This window comes from Marmota marmota, unplaced genomic scaffold (genome assembly GCF_001458135.2).
Source record: "Marmota marmota marmota unplaced genomic scaffold, marMar, whole genome shotgun sequence".
In the NCBI taxonomy this organism is placed as follows: domain Eukaryota; kingdom Metazoa; phylum Chordata; class Mammalia; order Rodentia; family Sciuridae; genus Marmota; species Marmota marmota.
In genome coordinates, this window is record NW_026000051.1 from 4,731,149 (window position 1) to 4,755,922 (window position 24,774).

Consider the following 24,774-nt stretch of genomic DNA (forward strand, 5'->3'; position numbering starts at 1 on the left):
CTGCACAATCAGAACCAGCTGTCGACACAGGGCAGCAGCCAACTGCGACCCTGCGAACAGTCTCCATCCATGTGAGAGGGAAAAGGCCCTAATTAGCAGCAGAGAGCCGAGACCAGGAGCTCAGCCCCACTAGATTAACAAGCCAAAGTGTGGGGCCACACACCCACTGCCACTTTCTACCCGGGACTGCACTCAACTCCCTTGCTCCTTCGAAGTATTGGGAAATTCCCCCCAATGTATCATTTAGACATTCTCTTGAAAGAAGGAAGAAAGAGAGGGAGGGAAGAAGGGAGGAAGGAAAGGGAGGAAGGAAAAACTTTATTTTTTTATTTTTTTTTTTTTAAGAGAATTTTTTAATATTTATTTAGTTTTCAGCAGACACAACATCTTTGTTTGTATGTGGTGCTGAGGATCGAACCCGGGCCGCACGCATGCCAGACGAGTGCGCTACCGCTTGAGCCATATCCCCAGCCCCTATTTTGTTTGTTTTTAATTAGGGACCTAGTACTTGTTTATATAGAAAACCAGAAAAATATAGAATGCTCAATGAAGGAAATTAAATCACCTGATAGCTTAACCCCTAGGAGACGAACCTGGGCCTCAACACCCCCAGCCCAAGAGAGCAATCCCTCAGTAATCTGCATTTTGATTTAAACTAATGACAATAACAAGAGTGACTAACATATTGAGCGCTCCCTAAGTGCTAGGCACAGCACTGACCATTTCATTCCCGGTTATCCACACTCATTGGATCCTCAAAACAGTCCTATGAGACAGGTACCACTGCTGCCCCAGAAGCTTACCTCAAGGAAAGCAGATTGCGGCCAATGCAAGAGCCAGGATTGAACCCAAGTCTATGGGTGGGTAAAGCCAGGATCCTCGGCCACAGCACCTCCACCTCCAGGCTGGAGTGTGCATTCATGTGCCGAGATGTGCATTCATGTGCCATCGTGTGTGTTTACCAGCTCTCTCTAAATTGAATTCACACCACATCTGGGATTTTATAATATACTTTTGTCCTTAATATAGTACAAACATTTTCTCACATTTGTCCATCCTTCCTTTTCAAAATTCCTGATACCTGCAGGACACCTAGAAACAATTCCTCCTATTCATCTCCTTTTGTCTTTACTCTCGAGTTTTAGGAGAAAATTTTAGCTTGTCTCTTAATTTGCTACTTTGGAGTTTTGCAAAATTTTATTTGCTTCTGTTTTCACTGCAATTTAAGTCTGGTAATATGGTTCTCAGACGACTCTTCATAATCTTGATCTTCACATACTATAGGGACACCCTGAATATCATGGAAATACGAAATGAAATTTCTGGAAGCACATGCTTCTAAGAAAGATGTAGGCTCAGATCAATTCTGCACTGGACCAACTGAAACTTTTCTGCACTGACGAAAATGTTAAAAAGCAATAGAAAGAATGAACCCAGGGGCTAGGGTTGTGGCTCAAGTGGTAGAGCGCTCGCCTGGCATGCGTGAGGCACTGGGTTCGATCCTCTGCACCACATAAAAATAAAATAAAGGTATTGTGTCCACCTACAACTAAAAATACATTTAAAAAAGAAAGAAAGAATGAATGAACCCAAAGTTTTCAGAGCCACAGAATTTTACCAGGGAGTTATCTGAGTCTTTTAATGAATGCAAAACCCTTATGCCAAAAATTTATACCAGAGCCTGAAAATCAATGGGAAGAATATCCAAGCCTACTGGGTTTATCTAAGAAATACAGGACCCAGCTAATGTTAACAATCAAAGAAACACATGGATAATTTAAAGAAAAAGTGATTTGATTCTCTCAATAAACATTGCAAAGTTAATTAGCAAAATGCAATGTTCATGTGCAATTTTAAGAAGTAAAAAAGAATTTCTTAGAAGCTTAATAATGTTTATCTCAAGCCAACAGCTACCACTCCACATCACTACAGCCAACAACTCAGCTCTGTGGGCCCTGAATTATGTCAGAGATGACAGGTGGCCCAGCCTTTCACAAAGCAACTGCCTTCTCTGAGCGCAGAGAACAGAAAGGGGCCTGAGCCACAGCGGCAGCTCCTCTCAAGTGTTCTGTGGAGCATGGAGAGGCCTGGTCAGAGATTCAAATAGGCCTGGGGCTCCTGGGCATAGGGGGACCTGAAGGAGACATCTGGGGAGGCTGAAGACCAGAAGCAGCAGTCAGGGCACTGAGACAGATGACCAGGGCAAACTCAGATTCCAAAGACAGAAGCCAGAGGAGACAGGCATGAGGAGAAGGAAAAGGAGGATGTAGATTTTACTATTCCATTTCACAGGTGAGAGGATCAGGGTTCATAGAGATGAGCTAACTGGTGCTGGTCGTCAAAGTAGTCAGTGGCAAACACCAGAGCCTGACCTTTGAGTACCAAGGGTCCCTGAGGGAGACTGAGGGGTGCAGTACAGTAACTAGACAAGAGGACCAGGGAGTGGAAGGGAAGAAGGGCTGTAGAAATCAACATTCCTACAGGTGGCATAGGCAGGAGGGGCCACAGGATGAGACCTCATTCATCAAGGTCACAGCTTCATTCAGCACGTCACATCCACAGAGCCTCTGCCCCATGCAGTAACCTGCTTTTTTTTTTAAGAGAGAAAGAATTTTTTTTAATATTTATTTTTTAGTTTTCAGTGGATACAACATCTTTATTTTTTTTTTTTTATGTGGTGCTGAGGTTATCGAACCCAGCGCCCCACGCATGCCAGGTGAGCGCGCTACCGCTTGAGCCACATTCCCAGCCCCAAAGTAACCTGCTTTTTGATCACAAACAGCTTGAAGTCCCTGGACAGAAAAGGACTTCTGGAAACAATGGCAAACTTGACGAATCCCAGAAATGATCGGGACTGACGAATCCCAGTCTCACGGAAACACTGGGCTGCTTTGACATGCCCCGGTGGGGGCCACCGAGGCTGGTGTGTGAGTGGACTATGAAGATGGCTCTTTCAGAAAAGAGCCACTCTCCTCTCCTGAAAGGCTAAAAGGGAAAGCCAGCCTTTCAGATACTTGATCTCTAAAGGGACACATATTTAAAAGTGTGCAGAAACCTGTCAGACACTAGAGCTGCCAGCCTCCCATGCTGTGAGACCACTGTAAGCAGGGAACCCATGGCTTCCTTCCCAGCCTCAGGCCCAGCCTTCTCTCTGCTCTACCCCCAACTTGCCTGCGTGGCAAGACGGGTGGGGCAATGAAGGAGTGAGTCTTCCCTTCCAGTGAGGAGACCAGGCCAATGACTATGAGTATGTTCCTAAACATGGGATAAGTTGAGAGCATGATCAGAGACTGACAGGGTCGGGTGGGAGGAGGCAAGCATGTCAGGCAGAGGACAGCAAGTGTGCAGGCCTGAAGGGTTCAAGCTGGAAGGAGGCCAGTGGAGGAGATGCAGAGAAGTGCATGGGGAGGGCACAGAGGAGGGTCAGGAGAACAGGACCAGCTCTCGGAGACCTGCACATCTTAGAGACTTGGGGCTGATCCCAAGGGGAAGCAACTGGAAATTTTGAGCAGGCTCAGTGATGTGGACAGACACTTTTAAACCACAGGATGGGAGTGGGGGGCGTTAAGGAACAGACGTGTGAGGAAACACCCACTGAGAGGGAAGTGCCAAAGCTGGAGGGAGGAAGGAGGGCAGTCTGCACTGGGAAGCAGCACTGGACACGGTCTGGGGACAGCATGGGTGCAGACAGTGTGGGAGAAGACAGACGCCGTGATTCTGACCTGACAGGGTGGACAGACTGCTACGGCAGGGACAGAGCTGGCAGAATTCTTAGGAAGCACCACAGGTTTGCTCTGGGGCACGCTGGGGCAGTGGGGCCTGCAGGTCTTTGCTGCCTGCCCAGCTCCTTGAAGGAAGCACAGCTCCCAAGGACCCACTGGCTCGCTCAACAAAGCATCCCAGACTCCACTGTGGCCCACCCTAGCCCCAGTCTTATTGTCTACGTGCCTTCACCTACCCTTTGCTCTGGCCGCACTCACCTGCTCACTGGTCCTCCAACAAGGCCACTTCCTTCCCCGTGGCCTCACCTGTGTTCAAGCTACTCCCTCTACCTGGAATGCTCTTCCTTTCCATCTCGGGTCCAAATTACACCAGTGCTCTAGGCCGTGAACAAATGGGACCCCCACCAGTATGCTCTGTCTGTTGCCCCTACTAGAAGTATGGCCTCTCTTCCCACACATCCCCTTGTAATCAGTTAGGTAAACATCTTACCTTTCCTACTAGAACAGGGGTTCCTCATTTATTCTTGAGTTCCCTGAAACACCAGGCAGTGAGCCTTGCATATGGTGTGTGGCTGACCAATATGTGCTGACTGTGTTACAGGCGTGGGACCCACCACCCCAAGCAGGCCCCAGTGGTGCCCAAAAAACCATGCTAAGATTGTGCAGAGGACTTCTCCTCTAATTACACTCAGATCTCTAACTCTGATCTGAGACCTCAGACATCTAGCCCCAAGCTTGTTGGCTTCCTCCGGACGCCACTCAGACTTGGCTGTTTTGAATCCTGACTTCAGCATGTCTGTAGCCAAAATTGCTCCGCCCTGCTCTGACCACCTCCATTTCAGAGGGGCAACTAGCATGGAGGTTCCCACTGCCTCGTTCACCTGACAGGTCACGGGGGTCTGAAATGGAAAATGGGGGTGCAGGGTGGCGGCTGGTGAGAGCCTGGGCCTGAGTACCCTGGGCCTCAGGGGAGAGAGAGGGTAGAGAAATGGGGCTGCTCTCGTAAGCAGGACAGGCTCAGGGGCAGACGGGGCAAACTCTACTGTACAGGGAAGAATCTAGGCATGACGTCCTGAGATTCCCCCTCCAAAAAGTTTACCTATAATGCAGAAGGTAAAAAACAAATAAGAGATCACAGCTCATTTTATGGTGGGATTTATCCAGGAACCCATATTTTCCACTGAAGGAAAAACCAGTCTGAGTTTAAAGATTCAAACCTTCAATATCTCTACTCCAGCCGTAAACGGAAGCTTTGCTTTAAACTTTCACGTCCCAGGAGGATCAGGACTTCGGCACCCTCCCCACCTTGCAGTTGGGCCCTGCCGGCAGCCTGTCTAGTCAGAAAGTAAACAACACAGGCTATTTGTAATGACAGGTAAACACTAATGAATTTGGGAGCATGTCTGGTGCTTGCTTTTATGGGTCATAAAATCACCTGGCTTCTTCTTGCCCCATGCTGACATGCCAATGAGGCCACCCCAAGTATTTATAGGCAGGCAGGCTTTGCCAGGACCACTCTGCAAGAGGGAGGCTAGGGGACAGGGGCAGCCTGTTAACCTTCCCATTACATACAAACCCATTTGTATCCTCTGATATTCAGCCTAGATCTTGGCATTGCAAAAGCCTGTTCAAAGTATTTATTTTTTAAACACCTTGGGGTGAGAGAGAGAGTGAACTTAACTCTCTCAACTGAGCACAATTACAAACTGACAGAAGGTACCCAAATGGTCTTTTACATATCAGCCAGATATAAACAAAGGGCTTAAAATGCAATTTTTCTAATTAGACATACAATTTGTTTAATTCACCCAGAGGAAGTGTACCCCCAGTCTACACTGAGATACATCCCGAGCCACCAAGGCAGACCCCTCACTGACAAGCCAAGGCAGCACCCTGTCCTGGCCCTGCTGCCATGACCACCTAGGAGGAAGTGACCATGGTGGCTCTGGGCCTCCTTCCACCTCTAAGGAGGTCTGGGAGTCTCCACAGAATCCAGATGAGCCAGACTGGCCACAGGCTCCCTGGGACCCACCAAAGGCCGACTTTCATCCCACAGGAGCCAGTATGTTGGAGCCCCAGGAAGAGCCACAGAAATGCAGAATGGGCCTCTATAGAGGAGCTAGGAAAAGCTCACCTCCTAACAGCCAAGGCTGACCAAGACATGTAAAACTAAGGTTAATAGCTTTAGTCGTCCCAGTTAACCTGGGGGGCCCTCACTCTTGAACCCACAACTCTGCAGGCTCCTGGCCACCAGCCCAGCTGCCACCTTCCCAGCCTCCACGCAGCGGCCTGCACAACAGGAATGTGAAAGGACTGATGAGAGTAGATGGGGCTCTCAAAGCCAGAGGTCCCCATCAGGCAAGTGCCATGTTGAAGAATGCTAGCTCCTAGTACTGGCCCTGGGGAGTACAGTGTGGCCAGGCTCTTGAGCCTTTCCTCCTCTGGGACATGCGACTCACCTTGACACTCTCCCAAGGTGGTATACAGGCAGCCATTCTGAATGACACAAGCCTGACCCCCACCAGGGGTCAACTGTTCTGTGTATGAGAATTTGAAGTCCAGGTAGAGGGGAGATGAGGGGACTCTAGGGCAGCTCTCTTCTGCCCCCTTTGCAAACCAGGGGGTCAGAGGAAGCCAGGAAATGCAGGAGAAAAAGGGATGAGAAAGGAAAGAACAGAGGGAGATGAAGGACCAGAGTCTGGCCAGGCATCCAAGCCCTGCTTCCAGCATCTGTCCACCTCCAGCTTCCACGAGACACCCCACGAGGCCAACAGCAGACTCCTCTTTGGGCCAAGCTGGCTTGGGCTGTTTGCATTCCTTGAAACTAAAACCATCTTGCCTCACCGACTCCCATTGCTCTATACTCAGGCCTTCAGCCTGAGAGGCCTCAGTGGAGGAAAGGGTGAGGGAAGGGCAGGCCTTGGGAAACTCCTCTCTCAGGGAAACAAAGCAAACGGGGACCAGGAATCTCTCCTTGGAAGATGGAGAGCGGAAGCCAGGACCATAGCCCAGGGACATGGCTTCTGCCTCTGAGGATTCTAGAATCCATCGATATTCCTGGTGTGCAGCTTTGCTTCCTGCTTCCCTGCAGAGGGGTTCAACAAACCCAGGGCTCCGAGACAACCTCCAGGGAGGTAGGAAGGGCAGAGGAAACCAGTATCCCATCCCACAGCTACACAAGGGACTTTTTTTCCAGGTGGTAAAGTGGATGGCAGTAGCTTTAAAAAAGAGGAAAACAGGTCTGGATGTTTAGGCTCAGAGACTCAGAGAAGTGAAGCAAACTGCCCAAGGCCATAGAGTAGCAGGTGGCAAGGCCCAGATTTCTATGTCATAACCCAAAATCTATGTTCACAACCCCTTCAGTAGGTCTCACCAGCTGAGGTCTTTTCCAAGGACCTAGATCAAAGAAACAATCCAAAGCATTTATGACCATTAATAATAAAAATAATAAACTCATCCTCTAGAAGGGGGCTATTTACACCCACAACCTTCAGTGAAGGGTAGTCCTGTTAGCTGGGAGGTGCTCTGTCCTACTGTCTCCCCTGAGGGATTTGAGGTTGCAGGTTGGGCAGTGGGTGCTAGGGAACCTGTGCTGCTGTGCATGGTGAAAGAAATGGGTGGTCTCAGGGAAATCCAGAATGAAGGAGAAGAGGGGAAGCTGGAAGAAGCTGGGATAGGCTAAGGGGCCACAATGATATGGCATGTGGTGGGTGTTTCAGAAACAGCGATGCCTACGGTGTCTACTGAAACTATTCTTATGGCTCCACATTTCCCTTTCATGATATCTGTGGGGCTCCCCAGTGCTTTCATGGCAGATTTCCTGATGATGAGCTTCCAGGTGTCTCTGCATCACTGTGCAGAAATGGTCTATGTGATAGTAGCAAGTCTCCAGGAACTTGCTGGGACCTAGACAGCAAGCTCTAGCCTTCCAACTTGGGATTGGGATTTAGAGCTGTCTCCATACATCTCAGAGAGACATCTGGGTGACAGTAACCATAACACTTAAGGGAAGAAGAGAGGAGAAGGGAAGGAACATGAGTGATTAGGTCTGGGCTGGACTGTGAGGTAAGAATTTAAATTCATTGTCACAGGAATCCTCTCACATTCCTAAGAAGCAGTCACTATTATCATTACCATCTTATAGATGAGCTAACAAACATTACAGGTGTCACACAGCCTACCCAGATTGAGACCCCGAGTTTGTGGTGGAGCAGAATTTCAAACCCAGCTCTGTCTGAATCATAATGCATGCTATTAACCAAGGTGTCACACAGTGTTCCCAAAGAGAAAGCAGTAGTGCCCTGGTTCGCCTCCTTCATTTCTGGAAGTTCTGGGAATCAGGGGACCTAGCCAAGACATGCACCTTCACTCCATGCCAGCTGGTTATCTCCAGCACCTCCCCTTCCCAGGCTGCTTCTGCCCAGGTTTTTCCTTCCCAGGTCCCACTAGGTCCCAATTCTCAGAGATACCTGGGCCACTTCCAAGGCTCCAGTGGTAAGTTGGCTCCCAAGGTCCCTTCTCAGGGCCAGGGACGGCCACTTCTAAAACCCCAGAGTTCTGTAGGAAAGCATGCAGAGTAGTCCCACAGAACAGTCCAATCCATTCTACTCTATATGGAGAGCCATGCTTCTGATGCTGGATATCTCGTGCACGTGTCTGACAGGTAATTCAAGGTCAGCGAGTGCAAAACCCATCTCTGCATGCACCCTGCCCTGCAGCTTTTCTTGACCAGTCACCCCACTGCCCAGGCCAGAAACTTTGGGGTATTCTTGACTCTTCAGTCTCTCCCAGAATCAACCTAGCACCCAGGGTGCCCTGCACCTATGTGGGTCACCCTGTCCCACAATCTTGTCCTTGCATAGATCACCTCATCATCTTTGACCTAGACCAGGCTGCCTCTGACCTGCTGAGCCCATGGGCCAATCTGCACAGACAAGCCTAAGCAAGCCTTGTAAGCAAGGGCAACCTCCTCTCTGTCTCTTACCCCCAAAATCTAAAACCCTTCAGTCTCTGCACACTGTCAGGTTCAGGACCAAACCATCTGCCCTGGCCCACAAGTCTCAGCTCCACTCCTGACTGGCTTCCAGCTCAGTGAGATATGATCCAGCCACACTGAGATGCTTTCTCTAGGCTCATCTTCCTCCTAGTTTTGCTCACTCTCACCTCAGGCCTTGGTACATGCTGCCCCTCTGCCTGAAACACCCACCTCTTCCCATTCACCTGTCAGTACCACCCCGTCCTCAAGTCTTGGCCCCCACTGTTCAGACAAGCACTCCTGAACCCCCACCACCACCCCAGGAGAGGTGGGATGCTCCCTTTACATTATTCCACAGCAGGTGGAATTCTCATCACCAACCTCACCTTCCTTCTTGGGACTGCTGTTGAATCCTGTGTCCTCACCCAGAGACCATGAGCAATGTGCAGGGACAGGACTTCACAGTCTACTTGTCCACCTCTGCTGCCCACCTTCCAAGTAAGCACGGGCCATAGAGGCTGCAGAATAACCAACTGCTGAGTGAGTGTCATCCTGTATCAACTGGCAGGAGTCAAAATGTTTTGAAAAAGGAAGTTTTCCAGATAGTAGAGGTTTAACTCTTTAAGTACACCAGCTTTTTATTCAGTGAGTCAATGAAAATTTACAGAACAGGGGCTGAGGCTGTAGCTCAGTGGTAAAGTGCTTGCCTCGTATGTGTGAGGCACTGGGTTCAACCCTCAGCACCACGTAAAAATAAATAAAGATACTATGTGTTCATCTACAACTAAATAAATATTTTTAAAAAAGAAAATTTACAGAACAAATACTATGTGTCTGGCATCATGCCACAGACACACTGGATGCGGTCTCAGGAGTCTTTGGGATCTGTTTCCGTCAGCTTTTTCACTGCTGTGACTAAAAGACTTGACCAGAACAATTATAGAGGAGGAAAGTTTATTTGAGGGTTCACAGTTTCAGAGGTCTGAGTCCCTAGACAGCCAGATCCATTCCTTGGGACCTGAGGTAAGGCAGAACAACATGGTGGAAGAGTATCTTAGAGGAAAGCAGCTCACATGATGATCAGAAAGCAGAGAGAGACTCCACCTGCCAGATACAAAATACATTCCCTAGAGGCACACCCCCAGGGACCCACCTCCTCCAGCCACACCCTCGCTGCCTTCGGTTATCATTCAATAATACCATCAGGGGATTAATTCACTGATTGTGTTAAGACTCTCATAACCCAATAATTTCTCCTCAAAATCTTGCATTGTTTCACACATGAGCTTTTGGGGGGCACCCCACATCCAACCATAACAGGATCTAATGAAAGCTATGTATAAAATATGACTAACAAAGGCACATAAAATTTTGTACGTAATTTATCTCTTTTTTTAATATTTATTTTTTAGTTTTCGTCGGACACAACATCTTTTTTGTATGTGGTGCTGAGGCTCGAACCCGGGCCGCACACATGCCAGGCGAGCACGCTACTGCTTGAGCCACATCCCCAGCCCCATAATTTATCTTAATGTTAAATTTAAACGGAAACCCTCACCACCAGTGAAACTCCACCGCAAGAATAGTATCCTAATTAGAATTAGTTATATTCCCAGTATGTATATGTCAAAATACAGTCCACTGTCATATATATTTAAAAAGAACAAATAAAAATATATGTATACTGTGAAAAATAAATGAAAACCCTTTTCAGAAATTATTTTGCCCCTCTCCCTTTTTCTTCCATGCACAAATATTAGTATAATTTTCCTGAAAAGAATCAAAAGACATCTGTAACAATAAGATCAACATGAGAACTATAATGTGGAGCATGATGCAATCTGGTGTGACAGAAAATTGCAGGGGTGAAATGTGGACCCTGGAGCTAGGCCATCTAGCTTTGTATCTGACCCCCACTGACCAGCCCAATGACCACAGGTAGTATGGTTAACTTCTTTGGGCCTCAGTCTTCTCATTCAAAATGAGTGTAACAAAGTTGCCTACCTTCTATGGATGTTATAAATATTCAACAGACTGAATCATGTGAAGTTATTAGAATAGGGCCTGTCATAGAGTGAACACTCAACACAGTGACAGTGATTTTTATTATTGAATATAAAGTTGGAAGGGTGAAACACTCCTTGACACAACACATTTGACACCAACACCCTGACATTCAGTTAACTTAATGTTTTTCTTTAGATCCCAACAAATGGTTGAAACCCTGAGTCCAAAGAAAGGGAGTGGCCTACCAAGCCAATACTCCCAAACCCGTGGCTAGAGCCAGTGAGGGTGGAGGCCAGGGAAGAGCATCCTGCCCTGAGAGTGTCAGGCTGAAGCAGTACCACATAATTTTCTTTATTCTCAAGTCCCTGAGGAGAGCAGCATCAAGGTCTCCTTCCCAGTGGCCTGTCCCCAAGGAAGGGCTGGGGATCTGCTCTCCCTCTGCACGTCTCATGCAGCAGAAGCAGCCTTCAAAAGAGGAGTGTGCTTCTGGATCTTGGCAGATTTCCGTGGCCACAGAAGCAGGACTCTGCCACTCCCAAGCAGCACAAACCTTCCAGAAACAGAAAGTCAGCACACTTGTCCCCGCCACCCAGTCTCCTCTTGCAGAGGACAGCATGGCCCCAAGTGCCCATTTTCCAGCAATGTCTATAATAGTGAATTGAAAGGTTTACCTCACTCACTTGGCCAAAAATAGCTGGTAGGTAAGCCAAGCCATGAATGAATTCCTCTTTCTCTATTTTGTGGGTTTTCCTTTCCTTTCAAAGAAAAAAAAGTAGGACTTCAGTCTAAAGTTCAGTCAAGTACTTCAAGGCTTGTTCTTTGGAGAGCCAGTGAAGCCCTCTCCAAAGCAGCTGAGGCAGTTCTCTGTTCTGCTCCATTTCCTAACAAAGCCTGGGAGGTGGCAGTCAGGGCCCAGCTCTGGCGAGGCTGTGGACTTCTAAGCAGGCCATCTAGAGTCCAAAGTCCTGCCATCAGCGCACGCTGGCACCTGAGGCCCAGCCATGGTGGCAGGTGGGCCTTCTTGTTCACCAAAGCTGCAGTTCCAGATGTGTTTCCAGACAAAGCAGTGCTTCCTCTCTACCAAGAGCCTCAACATTTCTTTCAGTAGAAATTTCATTTGGCACAGAAACTGTTGGCCATTTTGAAGACTTTGAAATTTTGCAAAGGGGTCTGCTACATAACAATTCTTCCTAGACACTGACAATATGCAGGCAGTAGATACCAGCAGAAGCTGCATGCACCAAGACTATCAATTAGCAGTTCGTGTAATGAGCTTCCAGGGAAATGGCACTGTTGCCAATTCTTCCCATGACCTGCCTCAGAATACCAGAGATAGGCAAGCTATTCTAGAAATGACTTCATTTGATACAGGGACTGCTTCCAGCTCCTTCTTCTGCGCCAAGACACCACTCAGCCCAGTCAGTCCAGTTTTGCGGCTTCTCCAAGCTCTCACCTATCAGAGCAACTTCTTTTCTTGGAAATACAATAAGCACTTTTGAAGGGTATTCTAAAGCAGGCTTCTAGCTTGAGGTAGATCAGTTTTAGAAAACTCCCAGACTTTCCAAGTCAAGCCTTCTTCTCACGAATCAGGTCTCCTTTCCTCATGAATCTTTGAGACATAGGTGCTCTCTCCTCTTTGCAAGTGCCATACAGTCATTGATAGAAATTCCATCATTGCAGCCTCAATGTCTGGTTACAGAAGCTGACTTACAGCCGGAGGGATGTAAGCACAACACATGAGCATGGTCATAGTAAGATGTCCTTTCACAAACCCTCCCAAAAGGAACTGTTCTAGCCACTATCATGGCTGACATCACAGGAGAGGACAATGAAAATGTCACCATCCAGACATGTGTGAACCTCAGACCATCCTATACTCTTCTGGAGTAGAATGATACTTCAATGTAACTTGAGGAAAATAATTTCTTTACCAGAAGATAAATTTCAAAATAAAGAAAGAAGCTTTTAATTCTAGGACAAAGTAACTGGGATTAGAATAACTATAAAATGTGGAGAAAGTAACTTCAATAGCAACAAAAATGTAGCCATTTAAAGATAGCAGACAGCAACCAAAGCAGCCAGGATTTGAGCACCCCAGGCGCTGAGGATAGGAGAGCTCAGTGGGTGAGCCCTCCACTCTCAAGGGATGGCAAAGACTAGGAGCAACCAGCACTCACACTCTGCTGAAGGGGATGTGAATGGTATGACCACTTTGGAAACAGTTTGGCATCATCTATTAAAGCTGAAAAACACAACAAAAGCTCCCTAAAAAACAGATGACCTGAATAGCGATTTCTCTTTTAGAGAAATAATTGAAATATATAATAACCTTTTTATATCACTAAAAAAAAAAAACAGATAATCCAAATAGCAGTTTCTCTGTCAGAAAAGTTGACTTTCCACAGTGGGACAGCTATTATCCTCCTTGGGACTCACCCCAAAACTTATGTGTACATGAAAACCTGCACACAGTGATTTCTAAAATCCTTATTCATAATTACCCAAACTTGATAGCATCCAAGATGTCCCTTGGTGAATGAACACATAAACCACGGTATATCTTGACAATGGAATATTATTATTCAGCACTAAAAGGAAGTAAGTATCATACCACAAAAAGACACAGAGGAAACTTAAATGCATATTACTAAGAAAAGAAACCAGTACAAAAAGGCCACAAAAGGTATGATTCCAAACTTTATGATATCCTGGGAACAGGCAAAACTATGAGACAATAAAACAATCAGTGGTTGCCCAGGGGTTTGGGGAGAGGAAAGGAAAGATGGAGCCGAGGAATTTTAAGAAAATCAAACTATTCTGTAGGACACTATAATGGTCCATACATGACACACTCTTGTCAAAATCAATAGAAAGTACAGCACCAAGAGTAAACCCTCATGTAAGTGTCAATTAATTGATTGTAGCAAACATAATGCTAGGGTGAGGAAGTTGATAGGAGGAAATGCTCTGGGGGAGGTTGCAAGGAATATAGGGGAACTCTTTGCACTCAATTTTGCTATGAACCCAAAATTATTCTTAAATATAAAGTCTACTTAAAAGAAAAAAAAAATAACAAACTTTCCACAAAGAAAAATCCATGTTCTGGTAGTTCTAACTTGTGAAATCCAGAAAATATTTAAGAAAGAAATCACACAAATTCTACATTAAAAAACTGAAATTCTATATGGAAAACTAAAAAAGAAAGACTGCTTCTCAACTCATTTTATGAATTCCACTTTACATTGATACCAAAACCAGATAAAGACATTAAAAGAAAAGAAAATGCACTCTGTGTATGTTAATATGTCAAAATATACTCTGCTGTCATGTATATCAAAAAAGAACAAATAAAAAATGTAATAAAAGAAAAAAAGACCAATATTCCTTATCATGAACATAAATACAAAAATTCTAACCAAAATTTTAGCAAATCAAATTCAACGATATACAAAAAGGAGTCTATATCATAACAAAATGAGACTTACATAGAAATGCAAGGTTAGTTTAATATATTTTTTTAAATCCATCAATGTAATCGTCCATAGTAAGAGACTAAAGAAAACAACCTGATTATCTCAAGAGATGTATAAATACATTTGATAAAACCCAATATCGACCCCAGATAAAAATCCCAGAAAATCAGAAATACAAGGAAATATCCTCAACTTAATAAAAGGCATCTATGAAATGCCTACAGCTAACAGCTACCATAATGCTTAATGGTGAAAGATTCTTCCTTTAAAATCAAAAACAAAGACATCTGCTCTCATGTCACTTCAACTCAACTTTATACCTAGAGGCTATAGTCAGTGCAATAAGACAAAAAAGAGATAAAAACATTCATTTCAGAAAGAAAGAAATGATAGTTACTATTCATAGAGATATCATCTGTTAAGAAAAATCTTAGGTAATCTATTCCCCCTCTCCCCTCCCCCCCCAAAAAAAAAACTATTGAACTAATAGGTGAGTTTAGCAAAGCTGCAGGATATAAGGGCAAGTTACAAAAATCAATCATATTTCTACAAACTAGAAATGAGCAATTAGGATTTAAATTTAAAATAAAATTTGAGATAACTTTAAAATTTATTTAAATAAGACAACACAATAGCATAGAAAATAGAATACTTAGGAATAAATCTGACAAAAAAAAGGCTGGGGCTGTAGCTCAGTGGCAGAGCGTTTGTTTGCCTAGCATGTGTGAGGCACTGGGTTTGATCCTCAGCACCACATAAAAATAAACAAATAAAATAAAGGCATTCTGTCATCTACAACTACAAAAAAAAAAAAAGGTGTTAAGACCTATACACTGAAAACTATATAACATTACTGAAATAAATTAGAGAAAATCTAAATACATAGAGATATATTGTGTTCATGAGTCCAAAATACATGCAGATACATAGTATGTGTAAAGTTCAGTTGATTCCCTATTGCTTAGATGTTCAGATTGACCTATCAGTTCAATATAGTCACAATTAAAATCTCAGCAGATTTTTCCTCTAAAACTTAATAGGCTATTCTAAACTTCACACAGAAATGAAAAGGATTAGTATAGCCAAATTTTTAAAATGGAGGAAATTTTAAGGATATACTCTACCTGATTTCAAGAAGAAAATGGGGGGAGTGGAAGAGGAGGAAAAAATTGCAAAAGGGCATGAGGAAACTTTGGGGATGATGGGAATGTTTATCATCAGTGTAGTGATGATTTCCCAAATATATACATATACCAAAATTCATCAATTGTTGACTTTAGTATTCATGGCTTATTATATGTCAATTATTAGCTCAATAAAGCTGAAAACAAACTCACATTGTCCTCATGTCTCTCATCATCTCTGCTTTGCAGACATGAGATGGTGTGACCATCTCATCCAGAGCCCAGGCTCTTAAGCTTTAGGTCACAAAAGTAGAAAATCTTTTTTACCTGCTTCTCATCCATCCAGCAAGTGTTGACAAGTATTGATCACATAATATACCAGACACCGTGCTTGGAGTAGGGGACACAAAAGTAAGAGAAAAGGTCCAACACATGGGAGTTGCGCATACTAATGGGCTCAGGCCATTTCGAAGCTTAGAAGCTCAGGCTTCTAAGCTTGACTTATTAGCAGTCCTTACTGATCTTCTCCTTGTTATATCCCTATCTTCTTTTAAAAATGAAGAAATATTTGTGGGTGTCTGCCTTGTGCCAGAACCATACTGGCCCTCCACCTGTGCAATCTCCTTTAACTATCCTATGACAGTATAAGAGAGGTCTCACTTCTGTCTTACAGATAAGAAAATAGAGAAACTGAAAGGTGAAGAAAATGCCTTTGAACCATAGCTAGCAAGCAGCAGAGTCAGGTTTCCAGTGCAGATCCTGCTCCAGAGCTTGGGATCCTCCCCCACATACCAAACTTCCTGGAGTCATGCTGTTGCTCCTGCCACCAAAGTCCAAACAAACCCTCTTTCCCTTGCAGACAAAATCACAATCTGGCGCCAAGTCCCCACGGATGAAAACAGCTGTTCACCAAAGGTTCTGTTTTGTGTTATTAATTCACTTAAAAGGAAATTTGGTTCCTAACCAGCACTAATGTCATATCCATGTTCAAGAAGGGAGAAAAAAATGAGTCTTAAAGTTGCAAAGTGTTGGCTTCACTGGATCCAACATGCTGCTGGCCTGCAACGGAAGCCAAACCCAACTCCTGACCCTGTAGACTCTCCTCATCCTGCAGACAGGTCTTCTAGGGCCCACAGAGAGACTCAACCTTTGCCCCACCTCCAGCATTCATGGAGTTGGGGAGAAGCCCTCTTCCACTGTGTTTCTAGTACGACAAGAAATCATTACAACAGAGACAGCAATTACTAGGAAACAAAGAGCAAATAACAAATGTGTACTCAGACCAACAACAGATGAGAGAGACAGCTGCTCAGGCTTCCGGGGCTGACGTCAGCACTGAGGAGTCTTGTGCTGGGGGCCATTCCATGCCTTAGCCCCAAATGGAGGACACCTGGACTGCCCTATTACTTAATTCTGGGTTTTTTGTTTGTTTCTTTTAGCAAAGGAAGGCAGTACAGCACAGAAGACTAGATGCTTCATGGGGGCTTCATTATTACTACCATTACTACCAATCCTAAGTGTATTCGACAGATTAAAAAACAACATCAGCACTATGCTGGGTCCCAGGAGATGGGATCATTGGTGTGTCCTGTGCCCCTGGAGTTTATAGTCTAGGGGGAAGACAGACTAAACAGCTAACAGCTCCAAAGCAATATTTCCAGACAAAGGTGAGAAATGCTACCTCTAATGGACGAGGGGAGGCTGTACCACCCTTGGGTTCTACCTGAACACCACCTGCTGACACAGAGCAGGACACTCCAGGCAGAGAACATGGCCTGTGGGGAGCCAGGCTGGTGGGAAGCACCAGGGACTGTGGTCATATACAGGCAGTGGACTGGACAGCGGGTGAGGTCTCACTGGCCCACCTCAGAGCCCCACAGGCTGGTGAAAAGGCAGGTTGCCTCCTGGGAGCAGCAGGAAGCCATGGAGGGCTCTGAGCAGAGCAGGGACTAGTCAGATGTCAGCTTTAGAAAAATGTGTCTGGCTCCAAAGAAGAGGCTGGGGGAAAGTGTCGACCCTGGGGAGATGTGAACAGGTCATTGTCATCGTTGGAGGAGAGATGGCAGTGGCTCAGATGGGGTGCAGTGGAGGGAAACACTCAGAAAACTGTCCAGAGTGTGACCTGAGAGAGGAGTTTAATGATGTCAGTGAAAGCGATCTCCTCCCACAAAGACTGCTGTTGGCCATGCTCCCTCCTAGGGCCAAGCACTGTGCTTCCAAGGAGCAGTAAGGACTCAGAGTCTGTCCGACATCCAACACTGACCTCGGCTTTCTGGAATGCCCGCTTCTTCACAGCAGCCAGTGCATCCAGACAAAAGGCCAGAGGGTCAGTTTCCTGAGCCCACAGCAGTGTTTCCCTGAACCACAGCCGCCATGGGCCCAGAGGAAAGCCTGGCCTGTGCAGAGAGCCCTCCTCCCCTTCAGCCAGTCCATCTACATGTGTGCCCGACATGCTGTCAGGTCTCGCTCTGCATCTCCAGGCCAAAGCAGGGAAGCAGAAACCAAGTAATCCAGATAAATGCTAACATGGATACGCCTCCATCCATACAACAACCCTTTGCCCCAGACATTTCTGCTTATGCTGCCCTTAGCTCCTACTCAAGCTGGATCTGACTCTTCCTTAAGAGCCCTCTGAGCAGGTTCCCTTCAGGGCCACAGTGCCTTATGTGGCCTAATGCTGAGCACCTAGCCAGTGCCTGGAGCCAGTGGCAGGCACCAGTGACACTGTGATTCCCATCTCACAAAGCTCAGAGGCCAGCCCCAGCCTCTCTTCTGGGCAGCCAAGCTACTTCCTGACTCTGACTTCCTTCACACCACTGCGGCTCTCTCCCTTAGCACTGGCTCACAGCCCTCACCCTCCCCTCATCTCAGGAGCTTCAGTACAGGGGTGGTGTACCCCCTGATCCTGTCAGGCCTCATCTCTTCCCTCCATGAGCTCTCCAAAGACCGTTGCCCCCACAAGCAATCACCAAAGCTCTCCTACCTCGAAGACCCTGAACTCTGAAATCCTTCTCCATGACTTCCTAGCTGCCCGCACCCCAGTTCTACCCAAACCTGGGCTCACACTCTTTTGGACTGGGCCCTCAGTCCTTCCTGAGTCTTCCAGGCTGCAAATTCTGACCAGCTTCCATGAACTTCTGCGAACTGTGCTCCTCGGCCTCCTAATCTGTCTAGGTCCTCATGCACAGCCTCCTTCTACCCTGTTCTTTCTTCTGCTCCTCAGATGCACAACCCACTTCTCTTCCTCTACATCCACAGGCCTTTCATCTCTTCTTGGCCCTGTGAGCAGTCTCATAACCAGTCCAACATTAGCCCTTCCCCCTCTGCCCACTGCAGCCTCCTCCACCTAACTCATCTAGGCCACTGCAAAAGCCCCAACCTGCTTCCCTGACTGCAGTGGTTAATTCTGTCTCCAAGGGAATGTCCTAAAATACAAATCTCTCCATGTCATTCATCTTCCAAAATCCCTCAGTGACAGCCAGGTGTGGTGATCATGCCTGTAATCCCAACAGTTCTGGAGGATGAGGCAGGAGGATAAAATTCAAAGCCAGCCTTAGCAACTTAGCAAGACCCTGTCTCAAAATAATATATATATGGCTGGGGATGTGGCTCCGTGGTTAAGTGCCCCTGGATTCAATTCCTGGTAAAAAAAAAAAAAAAAAAAAATCCCCCAGCCTCATGCTCTCCTTGCCCAGCCTGGTCCTCATGGCTGTCCCTGCCCCTGGAAGATACCAGGTCCCACATAAGTTGCTGGGTCTGCAGCTCTGCCTCAATGCTCTTCTCTTGCCACCTCCTTTGCTGCTGCCCTTGCCATATGTCCTTCTGTGTCCTGGGCACCCATCCCCTGAGTCAAGGCCCTGGCCTTGCAGGGGACACTAGATACACTTCCCCCAATCATAACCAGCTTCACTGCCCTTCAGACACCATGTGCACCTGAACCTTTCTGCTTCACAATGCTTAGCAGCCATGTTCTCCTGGTTCCCTGGTTCCCACCTCCCCTCCTCTGGGACACATGTGTTGATCCTGCACCTCCGCTTTGGTGCTCTGTGGCCCTGTCTGCTTCTTGTCTACTGTTCATTTGCATGTCTGCCTCACTCTCTCTGGATGGTGCCAAGATCCCCTTCGTCCTTGTCTCCAGTCTTGGCGCAGTAGACTAATGTAAAGGTATGTCTGACTACTGGGAAATCGGAGGTGCAGATGGAGCAGTGCTGGCAGGGGAGGCAAGAAGACTGGAAAAACACAGGCACTCAGAGAAGCTTTCCACCTCGCTGAATCGGGTACCCAGGCAGCTCATTTCCATCACACCCGGGCCCACTGGACACTGCATGCCCTAGCTGTAGCCAGCAAGGGAATGGCACACTAACTTCTGGTAAGCTCTTGGCACATGCTAGTAGCCTGGCAGCAAAGCCCTGGAAGAGCACAGAATGGGGAAAAGCCCATTCCCTTTTTCTTCACCCCAGAACTCCAGACAACAAAAGTAGTATTCAATTTTGCTGAATATATCATCTGCCTCTTTGATGAGCTGTTCTTTCTGCCTGAAATTCCCTTCCCAATTCCCACACTTTCCCTAAATCACCAGTGAGATATGATCCCTTTCAACTTCAAGGCCAGGGACAGCATCCCAACTCCAAGGCACAGCAAGCCCCTGGTCAATGGGCAAGGGTCATCTGGGACTATGGTACCAGTCTGCTCTAGGCCTCAGCCTGATGGCCAGCTGGGGGACCCAATGTGCACCTAGGTCTGAAGGATTCCAAATGCAAAGCTCACAACCACTTTGCTTCTCGAGTATCACCTCCCCAGGGCATTAGCTGCTGCACAGATCTAGCTGAATGTCCTATGGTACAGAGACTTCACGTCCAAGATGCACAGTACTCAAACTTTGAGCAGGTAAAAACAGCAGCCATGACTTATCAGGAATTTGCATACAGGTATTGTTCTACATTCTTGCATAGCTGTTGTAAGGTTAAAAACTATGATTTTCTCATTTTACACATAAGAAAATTGAAACATAAAGAGAATAAGTAACTTGCCCAAAGTCTCTGAAGCAGGGTGGGCAACACTGGTATTCAGACCCAGCAGACCAGAACCCTTACACTTCAGAACACTGTTCAGGATTAGTGAGCAGCAGCTCAGTTTTGATGGGACTCTGGGATAAGAAAAGCACAGACGTTGTCCATTTCTAGCATGTTCTAAGAATAGCAGTTTCCCCTTGATGCTGCTCCATATCGAAACTAAGGACAAAACAAATGACATTTGGTTGAAACTAATGACATTTAGACTGGCCTCTGAGAAACTGTTGGGCCTTCAACAGGCTGAAAAGTGGGTATAATGACAGTCAGGTTTGGTGAGGATGGTGATGGGGATAAAATACCACCCTGAAAATATACCCTCTTAGGAGGCTGCTGCCCCCAGGACCCCTCAGAGGCAGACCTGCATTATAGAACAGCCCTGCTCTGAGCCCTGGCAGCCACGGATCGGTCCAGGCCCTGCAACCCAGTCTGCTACAGTGGCAGTGGGGTCCAAGGCCACCACATGTGAGCTAAACACAGCTGCGAGCTATTATGCTACACAGCTAGACCTGCATTCACTTGCCAACTCTTGATAGAATTGGTCACTTGTTGGAGTAATTGGGGAACAGGGCCATGATGGTTCCATATTTGTGACTTCCATTTTCCTTACACTCTGCCAGTCTGTATGGTTTCCTCTGAGCCCTGGGATGAGGCTCCTGTGGTCCCCCCCTCAAAGAAATGAGCACAAGTCACAACAAGCCACAACATTTGATCAACAACATTTGAAAATCTGAGTCTTTAAAAGACTGAGCTCACCAGAAAGAGCCCTGTTTGGGGGAAACAGCATCCTGTGATGATGCTCTCTTGGTTGGCACAACCTTGGCAATGGGTCTCAACCCAGCCACAGAGTGTTATGGCACTTCTCTCTTCAGCCATTCCTTTCTTTTCTACTCATTCAACAGATAGTCACTGAGTATTTTCTGCTTTACAGCATGGGGACCTCTGGAGATGAAGAGGGTGAGCATGACCTTCCTTCTCTACCCTGGGGCCTCCAGAGATCTTTGCAGGGAAGTCAAAGAGAAAGACCCACCTGGGTATGTAAGTGGTGGGAGGGAGAAAAGACAGAAAGAAAGAAACTAACTACAGAGGGAACTACAGAGAAATGTTCACCTTTAACCACAAGCCTACCAGTTAGTAGTAATACTGATATTATTATTTTATAGATATATACATATCTATATATATATATAGAGAGAGATACATATACCTGTATATATACATTTAAATACATATAAAATATATATCTATATATGTCTATGGATATATACATATATAATGGGATAATGCAAAAAAGTAACTATTCAATATTATTAGAAACAAAAATTGTCACTGTAAAATAAAATATATAAAAGTCAAGAGAATTAAGGTAATAATGCTGTAAGGTTAGATCATAATTGGAAAGATCCATATTGTATTAGTCAGCTTTCTATAAGATAATGTGGTGTAACAATCCTCAGATCCCAGAAGCCTACAACAGCAACATTATTCATGTTCCCAGGTCTGTAGAGTGACGCAGCTCTGTTGATCTCTGTGGAGTTCACTTGGGCTTGGCTGGGGTAGTGTGGAATATAGGCTTTGGGTTCAGTTCAGGTCATCTGTAGTGGCCTTGCAAGCAATAGCTCCTGGCACATTGTGGAGAGTGGGTGTTCTGAGAGGCCTAGCAAAGGCTTGCCACACCTCTTACCACCTCAGCTCAGCCTCTGCACACTGTCACCACTGCAAAATCAGGCAACAGAGCCAAGCCCAAAGTCAATAGGGTGAGGAAATATATGCCATCCCCAGTGAAGCAGTGACAAGGACGAGGAGGGAGGGAAGAATTCTAGAGAATTAATACCATCTACTCTAACTATGGAGTCATGGCTTTTTTCCTTTTAAAAAATAATTATTTCCTAGTTCTGTCCACCAAAAATACCCAAAAGTAATGGCAACTCAGTAGCCTTAGCAGCTCACCCAGATTGTAGTTTCTATGAATCATTCAAAACAAAAGAAACCCACACCCCCAAAGGAAGGCCTGACCCCAGATCCACAGCAGAAAATATACAACATTACCCTGGGAGTCTTACTGAGCCAGAAAGCAATGAAGCTATCACAAACCAACAAGATTTAAAAGGATTCAGGAGCCAACATCAAAGGGCTCCCTTTGGTCAAAGACAGGGCAACTTATGCTTTAAAAAAATGGGGGTAACTAAAAAGATTTAAATATACAAGTCGGGTAAGAATCCACAAGTTCATGATGATCGAGAGACCGCTTACCCCAAACAGACACCACCACCACTGAAGAGGCAAAAAGACGGAACAGCTGCAGGGTCGGGGCTGAAGCAAGGAGGCATTTGTCCTAGAGAAAGCCAGAGACTGACACAAAGGTGTTCTGGTGGGTGACAATAGTAGTCACAGCAGCAACAACAGAAATAGCAATAAGCAATAACAATAGCTATAAGTGCTGTGTCCTGCTGCCAGGGTTCAAGCCTCGCTGCACTCACTTCCTCACGGGATAAGCCTCTCAACACTTACATCCTCTCCCTGTGCCTAACCTGCTCCATCTGTAAATGAACTTACCATGCAAATTCTAGGGTAAGTTCAGGAGTGGATAAGGCGACACTGGTGAAGTCTGCAGTTAGCACACCTGGCACACACCACACATCCAGAAGTGGCTATGGTTAAAGTTTACTGGGCCCTGGGCTCTGGGCTATGTGCTTTACATGCATTTCTCATTTAATTCTCCAAATAACTATACAAGGGAATTTGCCATCTCCATTCTATGGGTGAGGACTGAAACTCAGAAAGGTGATTTATTTACCAGTGGTCCCATAGCTCATTACTGAAGTTCTAGAATAAGACTGACCACCTGAATTTGACCCTTTGACCTGGGTGCCTGTGTTGGGCATCTCCATGATGCCCCCTCCACACACGGTGATTCCCCTTCCCAGTGTTCTGCCCTTGGGTATCCCTTCCCTCACTGGATAGGGCTGCTCTGTGAAACCAACAGGGTGCTATGGGAATGACAGGGTGGCTTCTACCTTGCTGTCTTGGATCTCATACTCTAGGGAAATTCAGTTGGTATGCCAGGAGGACACTCAAGAGGCTCTATGGAAGACCTACATGGCAAAGAACTGAGGCCTCCTTCCAACAGCCAGGACTAGATTGCCAGGCATTGTGTGGTCACCACCACAGAAGCAGATCACCAGCCCCAGCTGAGCCCTTGACTGACTACAGTCCCAGTAGACATCTTGACTACAACTCCTGGGGGCCCTGAGCCAGGACTACCCAGCCAGGCCACTCCTGGGTTCTTCACACACAGAACTGAGACATGATAAATACGTATTGTTTTAAGGTGCTCAGCTTGGGGGTGACTTGTTACACAGCGATGGGGGGTTCATATGATAAGCACGAAGCAGGTTCTAGTACATCCTTCCATTCTCTCATGTAAAAGATGAAGACTGCAATAGCAAGGGCATCATAAAGTGGTTGTGAGGATCAAATGCAATCCTGCATCCAAGGTGCCTGGTCTAGAGCCTGCACACAGCCCAGGCCTCCCAAGAACAGACTCCACAGCAGCACCCACCCATTTCTAAACCTGTGCTCAGGCAATGAGCCATGGGGTATTCAGATACGGAGGACTGGCCGATCAACCTGAGACAGAAAGGGATGGTGAGTGGGCAAGGACTCTGCCCAGCACTCCACCACAGGGAGACACTTTCCTGGAAGCACCAAGATTCAAGGCCTCCCAGGGCTGGGGGATTTCTTGTCACACTCAAGGTTCTCCCACCTCCCCATTCACTGCAGGTCTCCTAGACACAGCTCTGTGCATGCTAACCCACAACACAAACCACCTTTGCTCCAGGTCCATCACCAGTGCCTTCCCAAAACATCCAGGTGTCACTGTAGCTCTGCACAGCCTGCTCAAAGCCTCTCACATCTCCAGAAGAAGTAATCATATCCCTTCTTTTTTCAAGCTAAGCACCCCCAGCTCCTCGTGACAACAACTCCCCAAGGGGGAGGATGGAGGAAGCAGAGGCCTGAAGTTGGCCAGCAAAATGACCCACTAGGAGGAGGGGCTGAAGCCTTCCAGGGAACCCCAAACATCCACATCACCACCTCTAAACACAGCCAGCATTAATGGGGGTCCATTTAGGAAGGATCTTGTAGACCTAGGAAGGGCTCATAAACTATATTTCCTGGACAAAGGAGTCCTGGTATGATGGCTGAATTCAAACCAAGAGGTGGGAGTCACAGCCCTGTACTAATAGGTTCTGGATTCAGACAAGATTAGGTCAAGTCCTGGCAATACAGTCCATGGCCCATATTACTCTTATAATCTATGTGGGGCTGATCTGAGAGAAGTCTTAGCCAACAAATAGGCAGGATAATTCTTTAAGAAGTCAGGATTTCACAAAGCAAATAGCT

General features: G+C 46.3%; 1 protein-coding gene across 16 annotated transcripts in view; it reads right to left on the bottom strand.

Moving 5' to 3' along the window:
- Ralgps1 (Ral GEF with PH domain and SH3 binding motif 1) overlaps positions 1 to 24,774 on the bottom strand; it is a 258,635-nt gene that overhangs the window by 167,849 nt on the left and 66,012 nt on the right. For 2 of the 16 annotated variants that reach the window (XM_048813022.1, XM_048813020.1), the window contains exon 1: positions 899 to 937. The exons of the other annotated variants lie outside the window; for them this stretch is intronic. In XM_048813022.1, coding sequence (XP_048668979.1) covers positions 899 to 922 — 24 coding nt within the window. In that variant the 5' untranslated portion in view covers positions 923 to 937. Of the gene's footprint in view, positions 1 to 898; positions 938 to 24,774 lie in introns of those variants that run through there. 16 annotated transcript variants of the gene reach the window in all.